We start from the raw sequence: 19,668 nt of genomic DNA on the forward strand, positions 1-19,668 counted from the left end.
CTCTCCCAAAACACCTTGCGGCATGTCTCCAATTCTGGGCTCCTCAGTCGGAGAGAGACATGGAGCTCCTGGAGAGGATCCAGCAGAGAGCTACAACATTTTTCAAGGGACTTGATTATCTCCCTTCGAAGGAAAGACTGAGGGAGTTGAGCCTCTTCAGCCTTAAGAAGCGACTGGGAGGGGACATAAGTAAAGTCTATAAACATCTTATGGGAGGGTGCCAAGAGGCTGTGGCAGGTTCTTCTCCGTGGTGCCAAGCAATAGGACGAGGCAACAGGCAGAAACTTATGCACAGGAATTTCCACCTGAATACGAGGAAGAACATTTTTATTGTGTGGACGACTATGCAATCGAACAGGTTGCCCAGAGATGTGCAATCTCCCTCTCTGGAGATACTGAGCCTCCTGGAAGCAGTCTTGTGCCATGTGCTCTAGGATCGCGTGAGCAGGGAGGTTGGACCGGATGACCCGCTGTGCATTCTGCCATTCTGTGACACGGGAAAAAAAGTAGGGGGGAAGCACAAACTCGCAGCCGCCTTCGCAGCGCCGGCCCGGCCCGGGACCCTGCGGCTGCCCCGCGGAGCTCGCCGGCTCCTCCTGAGCCGGCTGAGGGCAGCGGCAGCTCGGCCTCCGCGGAGCCGCCCCCGGGCCCGCCCCGCCGCCAGGTGGGCTGAGGAAGTGCTGTCGCGGCGTGTGCCGGGCGGGGAGGCTCCTGAGGACCGGGCAGGCCAGACCTTTCCGTCGGCGGGTGCCAAGCTGGGATCGCCGCCATGAGCAAGATCTCCAAGTTCTTCAAGGGGGGCGGCTCGGCCGGCTCCAAGGGCCGCAGGGGTCCGTCGCCGCAGGAGGCGCTGGCCCGGCTGCGGGAGACGGAGGAGATGCTCAGCAAGAAGCAGGAGTACCTGGAGACGCGGATCGAGCGGGAGCTGGCGGTAGCCCGGCAGCACGGCACCAAGAACAAGCGAGGTGAGTGCGGGCCGGGCCCCGCGCGATTAAATCCCGGGGCTGGAGCGCCCTGGCTACGGGGGGCGCTCGGGTCTCGCCGGGGCTGTGCCTGGGCCGGGTCACCTGGCACCGCAGGTGTGCAGTGTGGTTCGGCTGTGGGCTCCGAGCAAGTATCACCACACGCCAGGCGAGATGGTGGTTTTGGCATCGATTAGTGTTTAATGAACTGTGGATTCATATAGCGGGATGGGAATTTGTTATTCCTCACTGTCAGTGGTTTCCTGTGCGATTCTCCTGTTCGTGCTTTGTACCGCATTCGATGCAGGTGCTGGTTGGATACACGGAGGGCAATGTACTGCTGCTCAACAGGGGAGGGACTCGCTGTTTGGGGGATCAGCACTGACTGGGCAGGAGGCAGATGAGATGAAGGATGTGCGGATCACCTGTATATTCACGAATCAATGCACATTATCCCCATTGCTGACAACTGAGCAACAAAGTGATGCAATGATTTGTCGAAATAATGTAAGAAGTATATGTGCAACCAAAAAGTGAATGATAGCTTAGAGCATTAGTGACTACTGCTCTGGGACATTGTTAGCTACAAAGGAGAGGATGCTAAGGGGTCAGAAAGCCTGGCTCCTATGTATACTGATGTTGTTATCCCTGGGAAGCACATGATGGTAGTCAGTGTCTTGGGAAATATACAGGCCTCAGAGAAACAAGTTAATTACTTCCTGAAGTCGCATGGAGGCCTATTTGCTTGAGCAGTATTTTAATTTAAATGCTTAATAACAGAAGAAGAATATTTTTAATTAAAGATTTGGGATGTAATAAGAAAGTAGGTCTTTTGCCTGCTTGTTCTGTTACTCAGTAATTTATAAAATAATGCCCTGTAACTTTGAACTTGTGTGGAGCTGTGTGTTAGAGGTGTCCTGGTTAGCCCTCTAATGCATTTGTAATACTTTAGCATTTAATAATTATTAGCAAAAGGCAGTTTAACTAAACTAACTTTTAGTTAAAATGGATTTAAAATTGTGGGTCAGGATGGGACAGATTTGAAGGCACAGTCGAGGGAGTAAAGTCAGTTGAGAGCTCAACTGAGACAGCTGCTCAAGAGGATGGGAGCTGTCACAATTGTCCCAGTCTCACACTTTCTACTCCCCTGGCTTCACCTGGAGTGTCTCTTGGTCCTTTGTCCAGGTACTGCCACCTCTGTACTGTCACAGTGGGCTAGTTCAGGAAGGTGATCCAGCTGGAAGCTAATTTGCTATGGGACAAAGTGACCAGGTGACTCCTGGGGCTGAATTCATTGTGCAAAAAGCCTGAGCTGCAGGGCTGGTACAAGCAAGCAGGTTGGTTCCTATGACTATAGCAATTCCTGGTTAAATCCAGACATGCTGCTCTGGAATTTCATCCCAAACCTGAAATATAAGCTGGCACATTTGCAGAAAGAAGCAGCATTTCCTGCCTCACTCCTGCCCTTGTGCTACGCCCTTCCCTCCCCTTAGCAGAGCTCCCTGAAGGGTGTGTTTCAGAAAGCTGGATATTGTAAAATATTGTGGTTTTCTTTGTCTGGGTTATTCTTTTTACCCAGGATGGTTTAAGTTCCACTTATCCAGTTGACCTGGTAGCTACATGTGTGCTTGTGCACCTAGGAAGGAAAGAGTGGGGCACAGACAGGAATGAGAATTTGTTGAGAAAAGTGGATCTGCTTCATCTTTAACTCAGCTGGTTGATGGTGGTTTCAGGTGTGTGTTGGCCTTTTGCTTCAGGCATGCAGCATTTGATATCTGAAGATCGTTGTTTCAATATGTAATTGCCCTAGTTTTTTATCTATTAAATTGTTCATGGAGTAGTATTACAAACTGCAGTGTTGAGCTGATTGTGGTTAGAAATAACTGCCTTTGATTTTGTCATTTATGTGGGGACCTACAGTTAAGAACAGTAAAGAGGCAAAAGTAAGGCTAAAAGTGCATTAGGGCAGTTTTTCTTCATGCCAAAAATGTTTCTAAAACCAAAATGGGATAATCTAAGTACAGTCAGAGGAGAAACAATATGAACCATATACTGTTTAAAATATAACCTTGCTGTGCTAAAGTGCTTAAATTTAGCAGGATAGTCAGTGAACCTAAATCCCCAGTATTATGTCTTCATTTGATATGTCAATTGCCTTACAGTTTAATTACTGTTGATTTACATTGACATATTAGCTAGTGTATAGTACTGTATAGCTCAGAGAAAATCTATGCTAACCACTATTTATTGTAACATTATGTAAACATAGATACAAATGAGAGAATCTACATTGCCTTGTTGAAGCGAGTGTTTTTGAGGGACATCATTGGTAATTTTAATGTAGGTTTTTTTTTTTCTTCATTGCATCTGTATAGAAGCCTATGGAAACTAAAATAGGGCTGTCTGCAACTGGAGCAAGATGTATCCAGGGAGAGAAAATTAGCAAATTAGCATGATCTCACTTGATTTTTTAGGTGCATGAGTCTGAGTCAGTTGCACCAACACAAGGGAGAGCAGATTCAAGCACCAGCAATTTCTCATGACTTCATATGACTCTTGAATGGGTTTCGTGTGACATCAGTACGCTTAACTTGATTTAAAAGCTGTAATGCATTAGCTATGCCATAGATGTGAAACATCACTGAAATAGTCCTGGCTTTTCCTTTATGAAGTATCTCTGCAGTTCCTATACCTAATCTGAAATTGGCTATACTTTTGATGTGATGCATTTCCAGCATTCCCCATTAATATCTGATTATAACTAGACCACTTCAGGGTTTTTTGTTTGCTGAAATTCCTCCTGAAGAGGTTATGTCATAAGAAGCAATAATTTTTTCAGTTAGCACTGAATTCTAATGTCTCTCCATTCCAGGAAGAAACTATTTTAAAATCTCTTGCTGTGCTATTTTGGGGGGTTTCTCAGTTTCAGCCAATGCATAGCTACCAACTCCATCTACATACTGGCTTTTCTTATCCATTGTTTTAAAGGACATAGAATAAAATTTAAAGAACAGGAAGTGATACTGAATATATGAGAACTTTGTTTAAAAGGAAATGTGTTTTCTGAAGCATGCCTTTAATTGTGAAAACAACATACACATGAATGTGTGCTGTTTCAGCCCAATGTCCTTCACAGATCCTAAAAATATAAAAAGCTTAATAAAAAGAATAAAGTTAAGATAAACCATCCAGAATAGGATTAAATCTTAACCATAAAGAACCACATAGTATTGTTGAGGACAAAACCTATGAAGAAAGTGGGAGTAACAGGGAGGGTTTCACAAGTAGATGCTGCTAAATATGCTGTGTGTTAGGATTGGGCAGGGTTTATGTAGCCGTGTAGCATTCCTTTTCAATGAGCTGGGTGTAGCCAGGAGGCTGTGGAAGCCAAACAATGGTGTGGTAGGTGTGTGTTGTGGTGGACAGGACAGTCACACCTATGGCAGGCTGTGGGACAGGTTGGGAAGGAGGGTTTCTAGTAGGGACTTAAAGGAAAGACCTTGGTGTGTCTTTGCTCTGTGAGTTACAATGATCTCTTACTTTCATGATCACGTTTCAAGTGTCTTGCCATGAGCTGGAATGCTTATAACTGGTCCAGCTCATTATTATTCTTGATTTAGCTCCTCACTTCTAACTGCATGTGGCTTCCTCCACAAGGCTTTAAGGACTATGAGTGCTGATAATGAGCCTAATTAGGGTCCTATGATTTTTGTGGCCTCAGCAGCATTGCCTTTGGTTGTCCCTGAAGTGAGGGACATCAGAAGCTGCAGTCCATGAATTCCTTGTGGGCCTGAGGTGGAAGTTTGTGAACTGTATCCAAGAGTGAGACCTGATATTTTCACAGTGGTGTTACATCTTCAGAAGATACACTCTTTTCCTACTTCATGTTTCCTCATGGGAATTATAAGGATTATTAGACAATTGTTTTATTTCTGCTTCAGAAGATGATGAGATTGTTGGTGCTTTCTGTACTGATGGGTGTTGATGGTGTGCTTGACAGGTAAAGGTGGTATTACTGCACTCTTGCTTTTCAGTCTGATCTGTCATAAAACCATGAGGAGGGTGCACAACTCTTCCTATGTCATTACTTCTGTTTTTCCTTTTGAAATCTGGATATTCAGTGTGGCCAGGATTTTTATTGCCCAGCAGGCCATTTCTGCTTCCTTAATAAAGTGTCAGCATTGTAGTGATATTGGAAAAGCACCCTTCTGTATGTTAATGAAAGGAGTTCATTAATATGCAAACTTAAACTGACATCATATAGTCTTCTTCTGTTCCAGATACCTTGACTATAAAATAAAAACTCATATTAAAAACAGTGGTTCCTAATCTATGAGCTGTATCCTGCTTACTGGATTCAGTTCAGGAAATGTGCTAAAGCCCAGCCAAGAGCTGACATTAAAAAATTCAGGAGTTGAATTGGCTTTTTTGGAACACAAAAGAAAAAATGTATGAGTCTGCTTTTGTGGTTTTTTTTTCCCGGAGAAGCCCTCCACCTCTTCCTGAATGAATTGGTGTTAATTACACTTGCTTCCTCAGACTCTGCCTCTGCTCAAACTCATCCTCTCCAGGCTGTCTTCCTTCTTTAAGATCTTTGGAATGGAAAACACCATTTTTCAGTGCCATTCTTAGACCTTCAGTGAAGTGAGTTTGTGTTCTCTGCTCAATTTCATTATACTTTAATAGATACATTCTTCTCCAGTTTGGTAATTAGATTGTGGTAGCATTATAAAGCAGAAGCATTTCACTTCTGTAAGATTTGCACAAAAATTTAAAAATGCTTGTAATATGCAGTAGAAAAACACTAAAATTCTAGGTACTTTGTAAAACATAGGAAAATATATTTCAAATAACAAGGAAATTCTCATAAATCAGTGATAGGAGCTACTGTAGCAAAATACTCTGCAATAAAGGGCATTCATTTAACACAAATCACAAAAATCATATAGTGTGGTGTGAGAATTTATACTGCTTTGGTTAATAAGGAAGGAGTATGAATTTATTTCCTATGGACTGCTTTATTCCCTAAGTCACTGGTAAAACTAAAGAGAATGAAGATAATATCTTTTGCCACAATAATTAGGAAAAGCTGCTTATGAATAGCTGAAATTGCAGAGAGTTTAGCTTCTCCTGTGTATTCTTGATTTGGGTGTGGTTTAATTAGATGATCTTTAGGATTTTGAAAACAAGTGCTTTGTGTGACTGAGGAAATCCATTTTCTCTGTGAGCAGCCAATAATAACAGCACCATTGCAGAGTCCCATTTCTGGCAAACGCTGACTAGAAAGACTGCCCCATGGTACATGCCTGCTCCAGCTGAGTGCTCTTCAGTCCACAGGGCCTCAGAGTCCTCTCTGGCCCAGCTGTGTTATGCACAGTTTCAGACTGTTACATGTGTCTGGAACCTCTAGCTTCCTGACCTAAGAATTCAGGATCAAATTTGATCCAATGGAAGCTAAGAAAGGAAGTGGAATAGGGAAATAATAAGTAGGTAAAGATTGTTTGGGATTAAACAAAATTAAGTATTTTAGAATGATCTTTGAACCATCCCCCAAAACCTGGGAAAATCTTGGATTTGAATGCTGTGGTTAATCCGTTGGGATTGTGGTTTGCTGTCCTGAAGCATCTCACTGCAGGTGGTGGAAGGCATCTTAGCCTGTGTGAATGCCTGTCCTTGAGCAGCTCATGATGAGCAATTTTGATCATGTTGATTCAAACATTTGTCAACAAAGCAATAATTTTTTTCGTGGGCTGTTACACACCATAAATCTTTGTGCCCTCCTTGGGGGAATTCTAATTTCATTTGAAAAGTTGTGTACTCCAGTGTCAAGGTTCAGTGCTACTGTACATGGACAATTTTTACAGGATCACAACAGTAGCTGCTGCTGTTGGTTGAGTTTGGGGGGTTGCAGGGCTGCTGGGGCTGGCAGGCTCTGAATCTGTTTAAAAAAATAAATGTAGGAGACACGGGAAGGAATGGGGGTGCTAATAGCATTGAAAGAAACCAAACAATGGGTTAACTCAGTCTCTTGTTTCATTTGGTGGAATATTTAGCCTGGCACGTGTAGTTTGGAAAGGACTGTCATCAGGAAATGCTTGTGGCAAAATTTTGTGTGTTCCACACCCTGAGGCCAAGAGAAAGTTCTTTTCTCCTCATGCTTGTCACGTGTGTTTATTCTGGTAATGATTTACTCTGGGCAGAGTACGCTGCTCATAATTTAGGGAATATAAAACACTAATCTCAACAATTTACAAAGATAATGGGGCGTAGCTTGATTTGACTGTGCCCGTGTCTGCACAGTTCTTTGTGTTTTTAAATTCTAAGGTTTAAAGATCATGTTCCTAAGTGATTGTTAAGAAATAAGGGAGATAAAAGCTGGAGAAATGCAAATCCTCCTCTGATTCTAACCCATCTGCCTAGCTGGGCCATTTGAGCCCTCCATTGCACTTCACAGTTGCTGCTGCTGAGACAAAGTTTAGAAAGTGCCATAATGGAGTTGTGGTTATCATGGCAGATCTTCTTACACTGTCTTCCTTAGGTTTTACTTATATTTTGCAGCTCGTTCTTTTATTCTCTCTTCTGCTTCCTCCCTTCTGACTTCTCTCTGATGTTTTTCTTTTTCCTTCCCATCTTCCCGGCTTTGCTTGTGTGCACAGGATGGAGTTCAAGATCTCCCACAGTGGAGGAAAAAGCTGCTTTTCCTTGTGGTGCTAGAAGGAGTTAATCTAAAAGAGACTTTCCATGATGTTCATCAGCCTGTTGGTGATTAACAGGCTGCCGACCTGGTGTGGTCAAAGTTTGTCTCCCTCACAGTAAGGTAGGAGGGTGAGAATTATAAATTCTGCAGGTCAGCTTGGTGCTGAACTACTTGTCCTTGCATTTGCTATGAAAACACACAATGCACTTTGCCTCTTCCCATTCCAGCTGCCTTACAAGCACTGAAGAGAAAAAAGAGATATGAGAAACAGTTGAATCAAATTGATGGGACACTTTCGACCATTGAGTTCCAGAGAGAGGCATTGGAAAATTCCCACACCAACACAGAAGTGCTCAAGAATATGGGCTATGCTGCACAAGCTATGAAAAAAGTACATGAAAATATGTAAGTGTTTTATAGTAGCTTCCAAGTTGAGCTTACTAACCACTTTCAAATTATGCCATTACTACAGACTGTTGTATCAAGTTAGATAGTTTTGACTTCATTTTTGGTTCAGACATTGAATGTCAGGAATGATATTAATGCTACAGTTTTATATTTGGCAGAAAAACATCTTTTCCTAACAATAAATCTAGAAGGAAGTTCAGTTAACTAGTGAGATCTGGTTTTTTCAGTCTGTCTTGGCAGTGGAGAGTGGCCTCTCCACTGCCAAGACAGACTTTGTCTAGAAGAAAATCTAGTCATAGAAACTACGTGGGCACTTTTCCTCAGAATCCATAAGCTGGACTGTCGGATTCAAAGTACTAATTAAATGCACCCTCTTTCCCCACCCCACCCCCCCAAAAGAAAATAATTATGGGTTTTTTTTTTTCATATGTCCCATATTATTTCAAGGGGTGTTTTTCTGCCTGAATAAACAGAGTTAAATCAGAAGGGTTGTTCTGGGAGAAATAAACAGGAACTGAAACAATAATGAAGTTAACAATAAGGGGAAACCTTTAAGTGGGGTACAATTCTGTTAAGTTCTCCCTAGTTCTGGTGAAAGCTTAACATCAAAAAAAGATCCATAAAATCATAGAATAGTTTGGGTTCAAAGAGACATTTAAAGATAATCCTGTCCAAACACCCTGCAGTGAAGAGGAACATCATCAACTAGATCAGGTTGCTCAGAGTCCATCCAATCTGACCTTGGATGTTTCCAAGTGATGGGGCATCCACCATTTCTGGGCAACCTGTGCTGGTGCTTCACCTCCTCATAGTAAAAAGCTTCTTCCTTGAATCAAATCTAAATTGACCTTCTTTTGGATTAAAGCTGTTACCATCTGCCCTTCACAACAAGCCGTGTAAATGTTTATCCCCATCTTTCTTATAAAGGCCCTTTAAGTACCAAAAGGCCTGTAAAGATGCTGACCTTGAGGATCTGCCCATGGGCTGTCACTGGCTAGCAGAGGTATGAGGAGCACAGAGAGGGAGAGACACACTTTCCTGCAGTTTGACTTTTGTTGTAATTCCAACATGGAAGTAGCTGGACTGGGTGTGGGTAAAGAAAATTATTCCCTGTGAATGCTGCTGTTTATAGAGTCATGGGCATAAAAAGAAAACAGGGTCTGTTCAGGTGAGTGTGTTCTGTAGGATTTGAATGATACATCTTTTAAAAAATGTTTCCATGTTACCTTGCCAGGGATTTGAACAAAATTGATGATTTGATGCAAGATATCACTGAACAGCAAGATGTTGCCCAGGAAATTTCAGATGCAATCTCAAACCGAGCCACCTTTGGTGATGAGTTTGATGAGGTTAGTACTTCAGGCCTGTGAGTTTTAACTCCATAGTTATTCTGCTCCACAGTGCTTTGTTTCTCAAGAACTGCGGATGTGAAATTCCTTGGTTCTAGCTTACCCTATCTAGGACAATTGTATAATTTTATTAAAAATATAAAAATGAAATAAAACCATTATTTATAAAATACATAATGTAGTGAATAAAAGATATTTAAATGTAAAAATAGAAAAATATTTTTATTTTTGTATCAATTTTAAGAAAAGCATTTTTAACTGCACTCCTGTAGTTATTGTTTTCATTTGAGCCTTGGAAGAAGGTCACTAAAACATGTAATTTGTACTACTCCAAGTGGACACTGAAACATATAATTTTTTGTTGCTCAAAATAGACATTCATTTGACTTAAGTGCATGTCCCTGTGTCATGGACAGGCTGCTGTTCATAATTCTGAATATTTGGACCATTTTTTTAAGTTAATATCTTTTAGTGCTTGGAGATGCAGGTCCTTTGCCTGTTGCCCAGACCACAGAAGTAGCTCTGATAGGTAGAACACGCTGGAGACAATAAGTTTTCATTCTACAGCTCTTTTTTTCTGAAACCCCCACAAGGCATTTAGGACCTTCTCAAAATTTTTTGCAGTAGCTTTCATCCAGTGCCCCCAGATTTGATTTTGTACATCTAAGCAGGATATAATTTGGTTCTGATCCAACCATGTTTGAGGACTCAAAGGTCAAGGTTATTCAAAATTCTTGTTATCTGTAGAATGCAGAGATGGGTGTCAAGCTCAATATCACAACCATTTTTGGTTTGTTTTTCAGTTTTGTTTCAAAATGGCCAAGCACTAGGAATCATTTGAAGAATGTCCTGAATACTCAAATCATTCACTGTATTCCCAACTAATTTGTTCCTATGTTCCCAAATGGACAAAAAAGAAATATATAAATGCTGTATTGCACATATTTGCTTGACTGAGAGGAAGAGGAAGTTTAATTCAACAGATCTAATTTGTTGAAAATAATAATGATTTTTTGTATTTTGTTCCCAATGACTGTTTTCCTGTATTTCCCCTTTGAATGTAAATAGGCTTTCCAAGAAATATGTAGGCATTACTGGCACAAGGAATGGGATTTGGCCTGAGCTTCAAACAACTGAAAAACATACTCCCATCCCAAACAGCTGTGTCTTACTTTTCAACAGTGCTTAACTTTTTGGAGTCTAGGCTTAGTAAGCACGTTGCAGATTGACAGTAAAATAAAATGAAGCCACCGGGGCTAGCTTCTTAGCCGGATAGCTGATCCCTCGTAGGGTAAGCGCCCCAGGCAAGCAGTCTCAAGGCCGGATACCTCAGCCCTCTGGAGGCTGGGGTGCCCTAGGCCAGACTGCGGCACAGCCGTGACCCTTAGCAAGCTTAGTGATTGTCAGATATTAGTGAAAATCAGCTCTTTTATGATTTCAGCTCTTAGCTTGCTCGTAGGGGCTGTGGCTGGCTGTGGCTTCTGGAAGGCAGAGGAAGGAGAGAGGAGAAGGCGGCCAAGGGTTCCACAATGGTTTATTCTGAGGGTCTCGCGAAGGGTCTTGAAGCTGCTCTTCTGAAGAAATGGGCCAAGACAGCCTCTTTTATAGGGTTAGGGAGGATTGAAAACTGACCAATTGTAAGGGTTAGGAAAACTAGCCTATGGGGTCACAGAGAGATAAGCAGGCCTGGAGGACGAGAGTGAGGACTCCTGGTTCAATTCCTATGACTCAGCAAATACCAATCTCTAAACATCCCTCCACGGAGCCGTAGCTGGCCCTGCACCTGCTACAACTGACCTGGAAGTTTCTAAGGGATTCCACTTGAAGCTGATGTGCATTGTTCCTGTTTGGGAAATAAGCCCCTGTCACTTGGAGCATTGTTGTACCAGCTTTTGCATGGGAGCCAAATACTTAGAGCACTTGGCAGCAACTGGGAAACCTGGTTTGCAGGCTACTGCACCTTAAGAGTTCTAGAATCAATGACTTAATTGCTGGGATATAAGCTGGTTAGTGTTGAAGGATAATATTTAATTTAATTTTTTTTAAGGACATGCATTTTTTTTCCATGCATTTGGATGCATTTTCTCTTCACGTGTGTGCTGTGGCTGTAAGGAGACCATGGAAGCATGTGATTTCTCTTGCTCCAGACAGGCACAGAAACATAAGAGTTCCTTCTCCCTGGGTTGGCACAGTGTATGTTTGCATTAAATTATAAAACCATGAGAAAGTAATGCAGGAATAAAGTCCGGTGGTGGCTATGCAACTATCATTTTAACTTCTACCTTGGTGATAAACAAAGTATAAATGTATAAATGTAGGTAAAGCCCATTTCAGTACCTAATAGCTCTTATTTTACTACTTTTTTGACACGTACCCCACCCCTCTGCTGTTGTTTTTGCCCATTGCTTCTTTTAAATCATTTTATCAATGTGGCAAAGGTCCATTTCTCCATGTATATGTAGCATTTAACTTCCTTTCTTTGGGCAACTTCAGCTCAGGAATAAGTTCCTTGCTTTTTAAAAAAGCATACAGGCTTTTTATTTTTAGCATTGTACAAGTGGATTAGATCATCTGTCCAAATCAGCCTCTGCACCTAAAAGCCCACGAGTGCTGCGTGCTTCAAGAGTGAACAACAGGACCCAGGAGGACAGTTTTGATTCCAGGGCTGCTTTGAAATCACTTATAATCCTGGACTTACATGATAGGGCTGAAGCATAATGTTTAATGACAGTCTGCCTTATAACCAGTGGAAGGTGTTTGCCTTTTAAAATGGGAGAAATGGCACACTAAAGTTAGAATCCATTGAAGAGTATAGGCTCTAGATTTGGAGCAAACCTGAGGACAGCAGAGAGCAGAGAGGCTTTTTACTCCCGTATTTGCCTTTTTGGCATGTATTGTACTGCTGTTAGTTTTGTTTTTAAGTTTATTCCTTGTCCTGTTTCTAACTTTCATTGTCCTATTTTCAGTGTTCAGTTAAGGTTTACTTAATTGACCATACTTAGTAAAAATTGCACATTTAATATGCTGTTTCTTGATATGTTCTTTCAGGTGTAAACTGTTTTTTCAGTAGTACTTTGCTTCACGATGGTTTAATGTACCCTTGCGTGTAATCACTGTCAGAATTTGTAAATAATGTTTTCCTTGAATTTAGGATGAGTTGATGGCAGAATTAGAAGAACTGGAGCAAGAAGAACTGAACAAGGGAATGAAAGATGTCAGGTTGCCAAGTGTTCCGTCCACATCGCTGCCTTCTCGCCCTGGTAAAGTGCCTGCTTGCCATTTTACATTTCTCATGATTAAGCCATGCTGGGAGAAAGGGGAGAGGAAGAGAGGGTTTAAAATATGCATTCAACTCTGTTACAACTTTTAAAATGTTATAAATTCCTTTTCCTATTTTTGTATCTGCTTAACAGAAAAAGCAGAGTGGGATTCCATTTTGCTATGTGAAAGCATTTAGAACCAAATTCTCTGTAGATTTTGGGTACAAACTTGGGGAACTTGACCTTGCACATATGATGATGAATTTCCTACTGAAATGTAGTGAGATCATTGAGGAATGATCTTTTTTGCCTTTTTTTTTCTTCTTTAGGCAATTAAATCCTTAGTCTCTTTCAATTAGAGTCTGACCTAGATTCCAAATGTTTATGTCATAAAGATCCAGCTTTGCAGGGTAGTGGTTTGATATTTTCTACTGGTATTTTAATTAGAAATGAAGGAGGCATTGGGAAGTACATATTTAAAGACATATGTTCATTCCTTTGCTTTCTTTGTACTGAACAGGCTTATTCCTGGTATTAAGCTGTATTAATTTTATTTTTCTGTAGTTCCTCCCTGTTCATTTTGAATTCAGCCAGTGGCAGTCAACTTTTACTACACTTTGCACTGTCAGTTGAAAGACTTGCTATGTACTGACATTAGTAAAAGAATATAAATACTTGATGGTAATGACAGCACACATGTGGCACAGGTGGCTTATGGTTTCTGCTACAGAACAGGTTACCTAGACCAGCTCAACTCAGGTACTATGATATGTGTTTTGGCAGATGACACTTAAATCCTGAGAAGCAGTTTAAAATGTTCAAGCTGAGACTGTGGCCTCATCTACTGAACTTAGTTGCAGAACAGCTATTAAAAAAAAAGGGATTTAGAAAAACAGTGAAAATTCAGTCTGGCCATTTATGGTTTGTTCATACATTGTCTTCCAGATTCAGATCCAGCTGTGCCAGTTGACATTTTTATTAAACCCAGACTATCTCCATGTGCTTCTCACTATTTTAATTTTCTACATCCATCTGTATGGCTGCTTTAGGCAAGATGAGCTGGTTACAATTATATAGTTCAAGGCTGTGAAAAACTGACTTATGTTTCCTGCTTACTGTTACACAGCAACAGTAGAGTCAGACCAGTTGATGGATTTATAATGCGTCTAACTGGAGATGCATGTTGCCCTCCTGATTTTGAAGATGAGGAAACTGCAATGAAGCAAGGCATAGTGACCTTCCCCAGTCACACAGTGAACCTGTGACACTTGCAGAAGAGGGGCTGAAGCTGTGGTACCCCAGTGCTTCTCCCACCCCTAATCCCTGAAGGTGGTAGTTGCAGTTTCCCTATAGACAGCAGCTCCTGGCCCTGCAGCTGCCTCAGGTGGGAGCCAGCTGGCTGCTGTAAAGGTGCACACACAGGTGTTTCACCCACACCAGTGTTCCACTGGTGGCTGCAGAGATGCCAGTCTTGATGTGTGCAGCCCACAAATGGAGGAGGCAGCCTGAGGCTGAACCTTGGCTCTTGGGCATCTAGTTTGCAGGTCAGCAAATGAAGGCAGTTTGGGTGAGGTTTAGTTCAGTGAATGCAGATGATGTGGGTAGGAGATTTGGGTACAAAGTGTGTGTAGGACCTGAAACAGAGCTGGGAATTGTAGTTGCAGTGACCACGGCAGTTAACTGATGTCACCTGAACAAAGCCAGTTCAGGAATGTCATTCTCCATTTAATAAATGACCCCACCCATTAAAATGGGGCGAGTTCATCCAGAGACTTGCATGTGCAGAACCTCTCAGCACTATTTGGAAAGGTTGCAGGATGTGCAGCTGACCAGGATAGGTCACTTTTCTCATTTACATGGTGGAGAGAGAACTGACAGCATTCTTGTGGGCCTTTTCTGGCTGTGACAGCCTTTAGAAATTAAGTATTTTTTCTGTGTGAGTCTTTTAGTAGGAATGACGTCAGACCTATATTGTAAACTTTAGAGTTCTATACAAAATAATGATGGGGCAAAATAGTCACATCTCTTATGAGCTTCTTTCCTGCATTACTCATGTTCAGCTTGCTACTTAGTAAATTGGTCTGATCTTCAAACAGAAAAGCACTATGCAAGTCCTCATGCAAACAGATAGAATGGTTCTGATTGTTACATTAGTTGATGGTTATTGTCTCTTTATCTGCAGCATCGACCAGGAAAAGAGCAGAGGATGAAGATGAAATGAAGAAACTGGCTGCCTGGGCTTCATAAGAGCATGGTTTTTTTTATAACACCAAGCATTATAGTAAAGAGCTGTACTGCTGTTTTATAACCACACTGATTTACTGTGGTTGCATTTCATACAGGCTGGGGTTTTTTATGGCACATCTTGCTGAGACTAGTGTTACTGCCATATTACAAAACTAGCTTAAAAACCAGCAAACAAAAGAATTAAATAGTTGTCTAAACCTTCAGGCATAATTTTTTTTCAGCCTTGTGAAGAAATTTGTTATATTATTAGTATCAGTTTTTTATAGGCATTATCTTACCATATCTGTTGGTTTGTAAAACCTGCGTGCCTCACTTATGCTCAAAGCTGGATTCATTGCAAGTTCCTCGAGCCCAAGAACTAATAACTATTCATTTGAACATGAAGATTCAAACAGTTTGCCTGGAGCAACTTATGGTGTCCTAGATATTAAGAGGAAGCTCTTCTGTAGGCTTATTGAAGTGGTATGTGGTATTTGTTTTGTTTTAACTGGCCACAATGTCCCATGCACTTCTGCAGGTCAACTTGAATTGTATTTTGGACTATTTCTGACTAGGTTACAGAATTACAGTGATCGAGGAAAGCAAAATTAGCAACACGTTTTTAGTTACACAATTTCAAAATAGTTTTGATTTCTGAGCATTTGGTTCTTTTCTCTTACTCAGTTTATGAATGGAAATAATACCAGTGTGTTGTATTTACAGGGCCTTTTTAAACCCTGATTAAAAGCTGATTCTGGGTTGCTTGTGAAGTTGGTGTGTTTCTGTCCAACTGACAGTGCTTTAGCCAAAGGAAAAAATGCCACTCTTGAGTGCTAAACTACTACATACATGGAGAGATGGCTGTTCAAATACAACCCAAAAATTAAATAGGCTGCTTTGTATTAACAAAGTATTAAATTAGTCTTAAACTGTGTGCTTAGAACAGTGTGGAGTTCCTAGGGGTGTAGGAAGCAGAGTCCTTGATCTAGGTTTCTTGTTTTCAAATGAATTTAAATTTAGTGATGACTGAACCACTTGGGGATTAGTGGTGGACTTGGTTTCTGTAGATCTTTAGCAACAGAAGACTGACCCCTTCTCCTGCAGGCTTTAGCCTGTGATTTGCTGGGTGTTCAGCTTCAACAGTCTTCAAGTTAGTGAATTTTAGGTTAAGTATAAGCAAATACATGCTTCTAGACATGGTCTGCTCAGAGCCTGTCAAGTTGAGCCCCATGGATGAAACCCAGAATGTATAAACCCTGTGAAGAGATTGACTTTTTCAGGGCTTTCATTCTCTGTGGAGGAATTGCTTTTGGATTGTATCTGTATGAGAGCTGAATCAAGCCTTTCCACGTAATTAATAATTTTCTTACTGGATAAAACTGGGTGTGTTAATTCTGTCCTAAAATTTGGAATTTGGAGGTACCAAGAAAATTGTCCCTTTTTGTTGAGAGTAGAGGAAGTCTGGAATTATTTAATTTTTGTTTTAAATACAAAATAAAAAAAAAGACACAGCTGCCTTAAATTTAAAAATACATTTTGAACTCTCAAGGAGTAGGAAACCAAATACTATCCATGTGCTACTTGGTTTTAATGCTCGCTGAAATTCAGCATGATATGTTGTTATCTGAAAGCAGGAATATTTAGTAAAATAGCATATATTCAAAGTTATTTGAAATCCATTTACTAACCCTTTTGGCTTGAATCCTGTGTTCAGGGTGTGCAGTTTATGCAGGTCTCTGAATTGTGTACAGAACACATGAGCACACACTGGGGGTGTGACTGTGCAAGGCTGGCAGTGTGCTTGTGGACACTTCTGGCATTTCTAAATACGAGGCCATGCCAACACAGTCCCATAGTTAGTTTGGAAAAGCTGGCTTCCAGCCTCTGTTCTTGTTTGAATTAGTAGTTTAACAATGCTTAGCTCTTATGTAGGTAGCACTTGGCATATTTGAAGTGCTCTACAACCTAATGGGTCTCTAAGCTTCCATTTTGAAACTAAAGTGATTTTCATTCTGCTTTGCAAAATGTAGGCCTGCTGTTTTTGAATAAGAATTTTCCATGTGAACACCCCTCACTGGAGACAAAATAATCCTGTAGAGATCTCCTTTGCAAACCAGCATTTGACTGCTGACCTCTAGCAATGTTTTGGCCAAGTGTTGATCCTGAAGAAGCTTCAGGTGTGTTCAGCTTATTAATGTTTCAGACCAAGCACTTTAAAAACAAAACTTTTGAAAGGTGAAGAAATGAGACTGAATATTCATCTGAGCTGCTCTGAAAGCTTATGTATAGTGGCTGGTGATCCTGAAAGACAGACTCATGTACCAGTTCATAGGCCAGGATGTGAGGTTGGTGAAATTATACTCAGAAACACTGTAGTGGTGTACAGAAACGAAAAGACACCCTGGACCTCCATAACTGGAGTGTTTGTTGCCATTTTTTTTTTTGGACACGAGTTTTCTTCAAGGGAAAAGAGTTGTAGGGATTTAATTCAGCTGAGGGAGTGGCTCTTTCCTGTGTAAATTCAGATAACAGTGGGACAAATGGCTCTTTCTTATTTGAACATATGCCTCTCTTCATGCCAAGATGGTATTTGTTTAGTATGTAAGCAGTCGAGAGTGAATAGTGTCAGTGTGTTATTCTAAATGTACCCTATTAACTGGAACATATTTTACAGGAGGACTGTGGCAGCAGATGGTGTACTATAAATTACTTCCTTTCTTGTTGCTTATTTATTCTGAGATTGGTTTTTTACTCCTAACAGGCTTAGACATTTTTAAACTGGATAACTTTAAAAAGGGGAAAAGATACTGATAAAAGTAAAACTAATTCATGTATGTATATATATACACACTGTAAATAAATATTTTGGTGTCATATTTGTGTTACATGATTTTATTAAATTTCTTTTCCTATCAGGCAAAATTGTAAGTAGCCTCCTTATACTGTTACTAGCATATAGTGCTCTTTTAAAGGATTTGAGAATATTTTGAAACATTTTTTGGATGTATTAATCTTTTAGCAGCCAGTTGGAATTCAAGAATTCTTTGAAGTTGATTCGGTTTAAAAAACAACCAACAAAAAACCCCACCCCACAGTGTAAGCTGTGGTGTTTGGGTTGCATTCCTTCACATTTAACCTTTGTGTTGTAAGAAATTATTTTAATTTAATATATCCAAAATACCTCCCTCTCCTCCCCTCTGACCTGAAGATCTCATAATTGTTTCAGAAATATGTGGTTTTCACTTTCCAGGCCTTACTTGAAAGGAAGAATGATCAGGTCTTTTAAAAATGAAAAAGAAAAAAATATGATAGGCAAGGATGAAGTGAGACAAATACAAAGGGCATTTTTTTCATTCTTCTTAGTAGAATCTCTTTAAAGTCTGTGTATAGTGTCTCACCTTTTATGTACACACACATATATTTACATGTATGTTTGAAATGCTGGAGCAGTGATTTAGGACCACCATTCATCATCTGGTGTGGAAAGGTTTCAATTGCTTGGGCAGCTTCTCTTTTCCTCTTTGTAAGTCCTAAGGGCTTTGTCACAAAATGCCAAGGAACTGCTGTGGTATGAGCACTGCTGTTTGTGTCTACACCTGTGGGGGAGGGGTGGAAAAACAGGATGAGTGTGCAGGGGGAATATTTAGGAAATCTCACTGTCTTTCATATGATGTAGAGCTTATATTATTTAATTATGTCATTTTTTTAGAAACATAAGGAGAAAAATTTAGTCTCAAAATTATTTAGCAGCACATCTTAAGAATTACAAGTAGTATAATTTCAGGTAGCTGTCATTTTCTCACATTTGTCCCCATTGCAGAGACCCACCTTCATAGCACTGTTGAGTCAGGTGTATATTGTAGGAAAAGTATAGCTGCTTTATGTGACCTTGATCATAGTTTAAATGGTTTGTTTTGTTAGCAGCATGTGATTACCTGGTCACCACTGAACTCTTAGGATCAATATCTGCAGATCAAACTAGATTATGTAGTTATGAAATGCTAATATGTGCCTAGAAATTTCTGAACAACCTTGTATACCTAGGATGACTGTGTCTGGCAGGGTCACAGAGCCCCTCTGCTGCCCTGCTCCCTCCTCTCCTGCACACTACACTTGTGTTTTCGTGTTTTGCTTGTATGTATGCTAGCTGACTTTTCCCCTTGCAGTTAGAAGTCTTCTGATAATTCCCTGGTTGCTGTTACTACAGTTGACTGTCAAATTCCTCTTTACCAAGATAAACTTTGGGCCAATGCCATCTTGGGGACTTTGGGCTTGACATTACGTAGCCCCTTACAGCCTGTGCTGTCTCAGCAGCCACTGCTACCCAGGGCAAAAAACCACTGTTTTTAGGGCAGCAGGGCACTTTAGGTATCCCTCAGCTGGCTTTCTCAAAGGGCAGGCATCCAACTCTCCTAGGATTGAAAGGCAAGTTGAGGTTCTGTGAATTGAGCTAAATTTAATCAAATAGGTGGTAGGCCAGTTGTCTGAGCTGGTGGTCTGCTCCCATGGAGGTGAGACGTGTCAGTGCCTCCCATTCCCATTGCTGTGACATCAGCTTTCACGGTGTAAGTCTAATGGGGCAAGGAGTGTTTTGTGGGTTCAAACAGGATTTACATGGACACCCCAACTCTACCCTGAGTTTAGCATCCTATCCTCAAAAAATTAAACTTGCACTTTAGGAGTAAAAGGAGTGTTCTGATACATTTAATTTATAAATATATCCAGATATCTTAGCTTTACTTTTGTACTCAGCTTACTAAAGGGAC

At 40.9% G+C, this 19,668-nt stretch overlaps 1 protein-coding gene across 1 annotated transcript; it reads left to right on the forward strand.

The window, feature by feature from the left end:
* Nucleotides 1-647: 647 nt before the first annotated feature.
* Nucleotides 648-17,776, forward strand: CHMP4C (charged multivesicular body protein 4C). The gene is made up of 5 exons (XM_059862972.1): nucleotides 648-965; nucleotides 7,887-8,064; nucleotides 9,302-9,416; nucleotides 12,568-12,676; nucleotides 14,859-17,776. Exons 1-5 carry the CDS (start codon nucleotides 770-772, stop codon nucleotides 14,921-14,923), a joined length of 663 nt encoding a protein of 220 aa, XP_059718955.1. The 5' UTR covers nucleotides 648-769; the 3' UTR covers nucleotides 14,924-17,776.
* Nucleotides 17,777-19,668: the final 1,892 nt, after the last annotated feature.

This window comes from Haemorhous mexicanus, chromosome 1 (assembly GCF_027477595.1).
Source record: "Haemorhous mexicanus isolate bHaeMex1 chromosome 1, bHaeMex1.pri, whole genome shotgun sequence".
In the NCBI taxonomy this organism is placed as follows: domain Eukaryota; kingdom Metazoa; phylum Chordata; class Aves; order Passeriformes; family Fringillidae; genus Haemorhous; species Haemorhous mexicanus.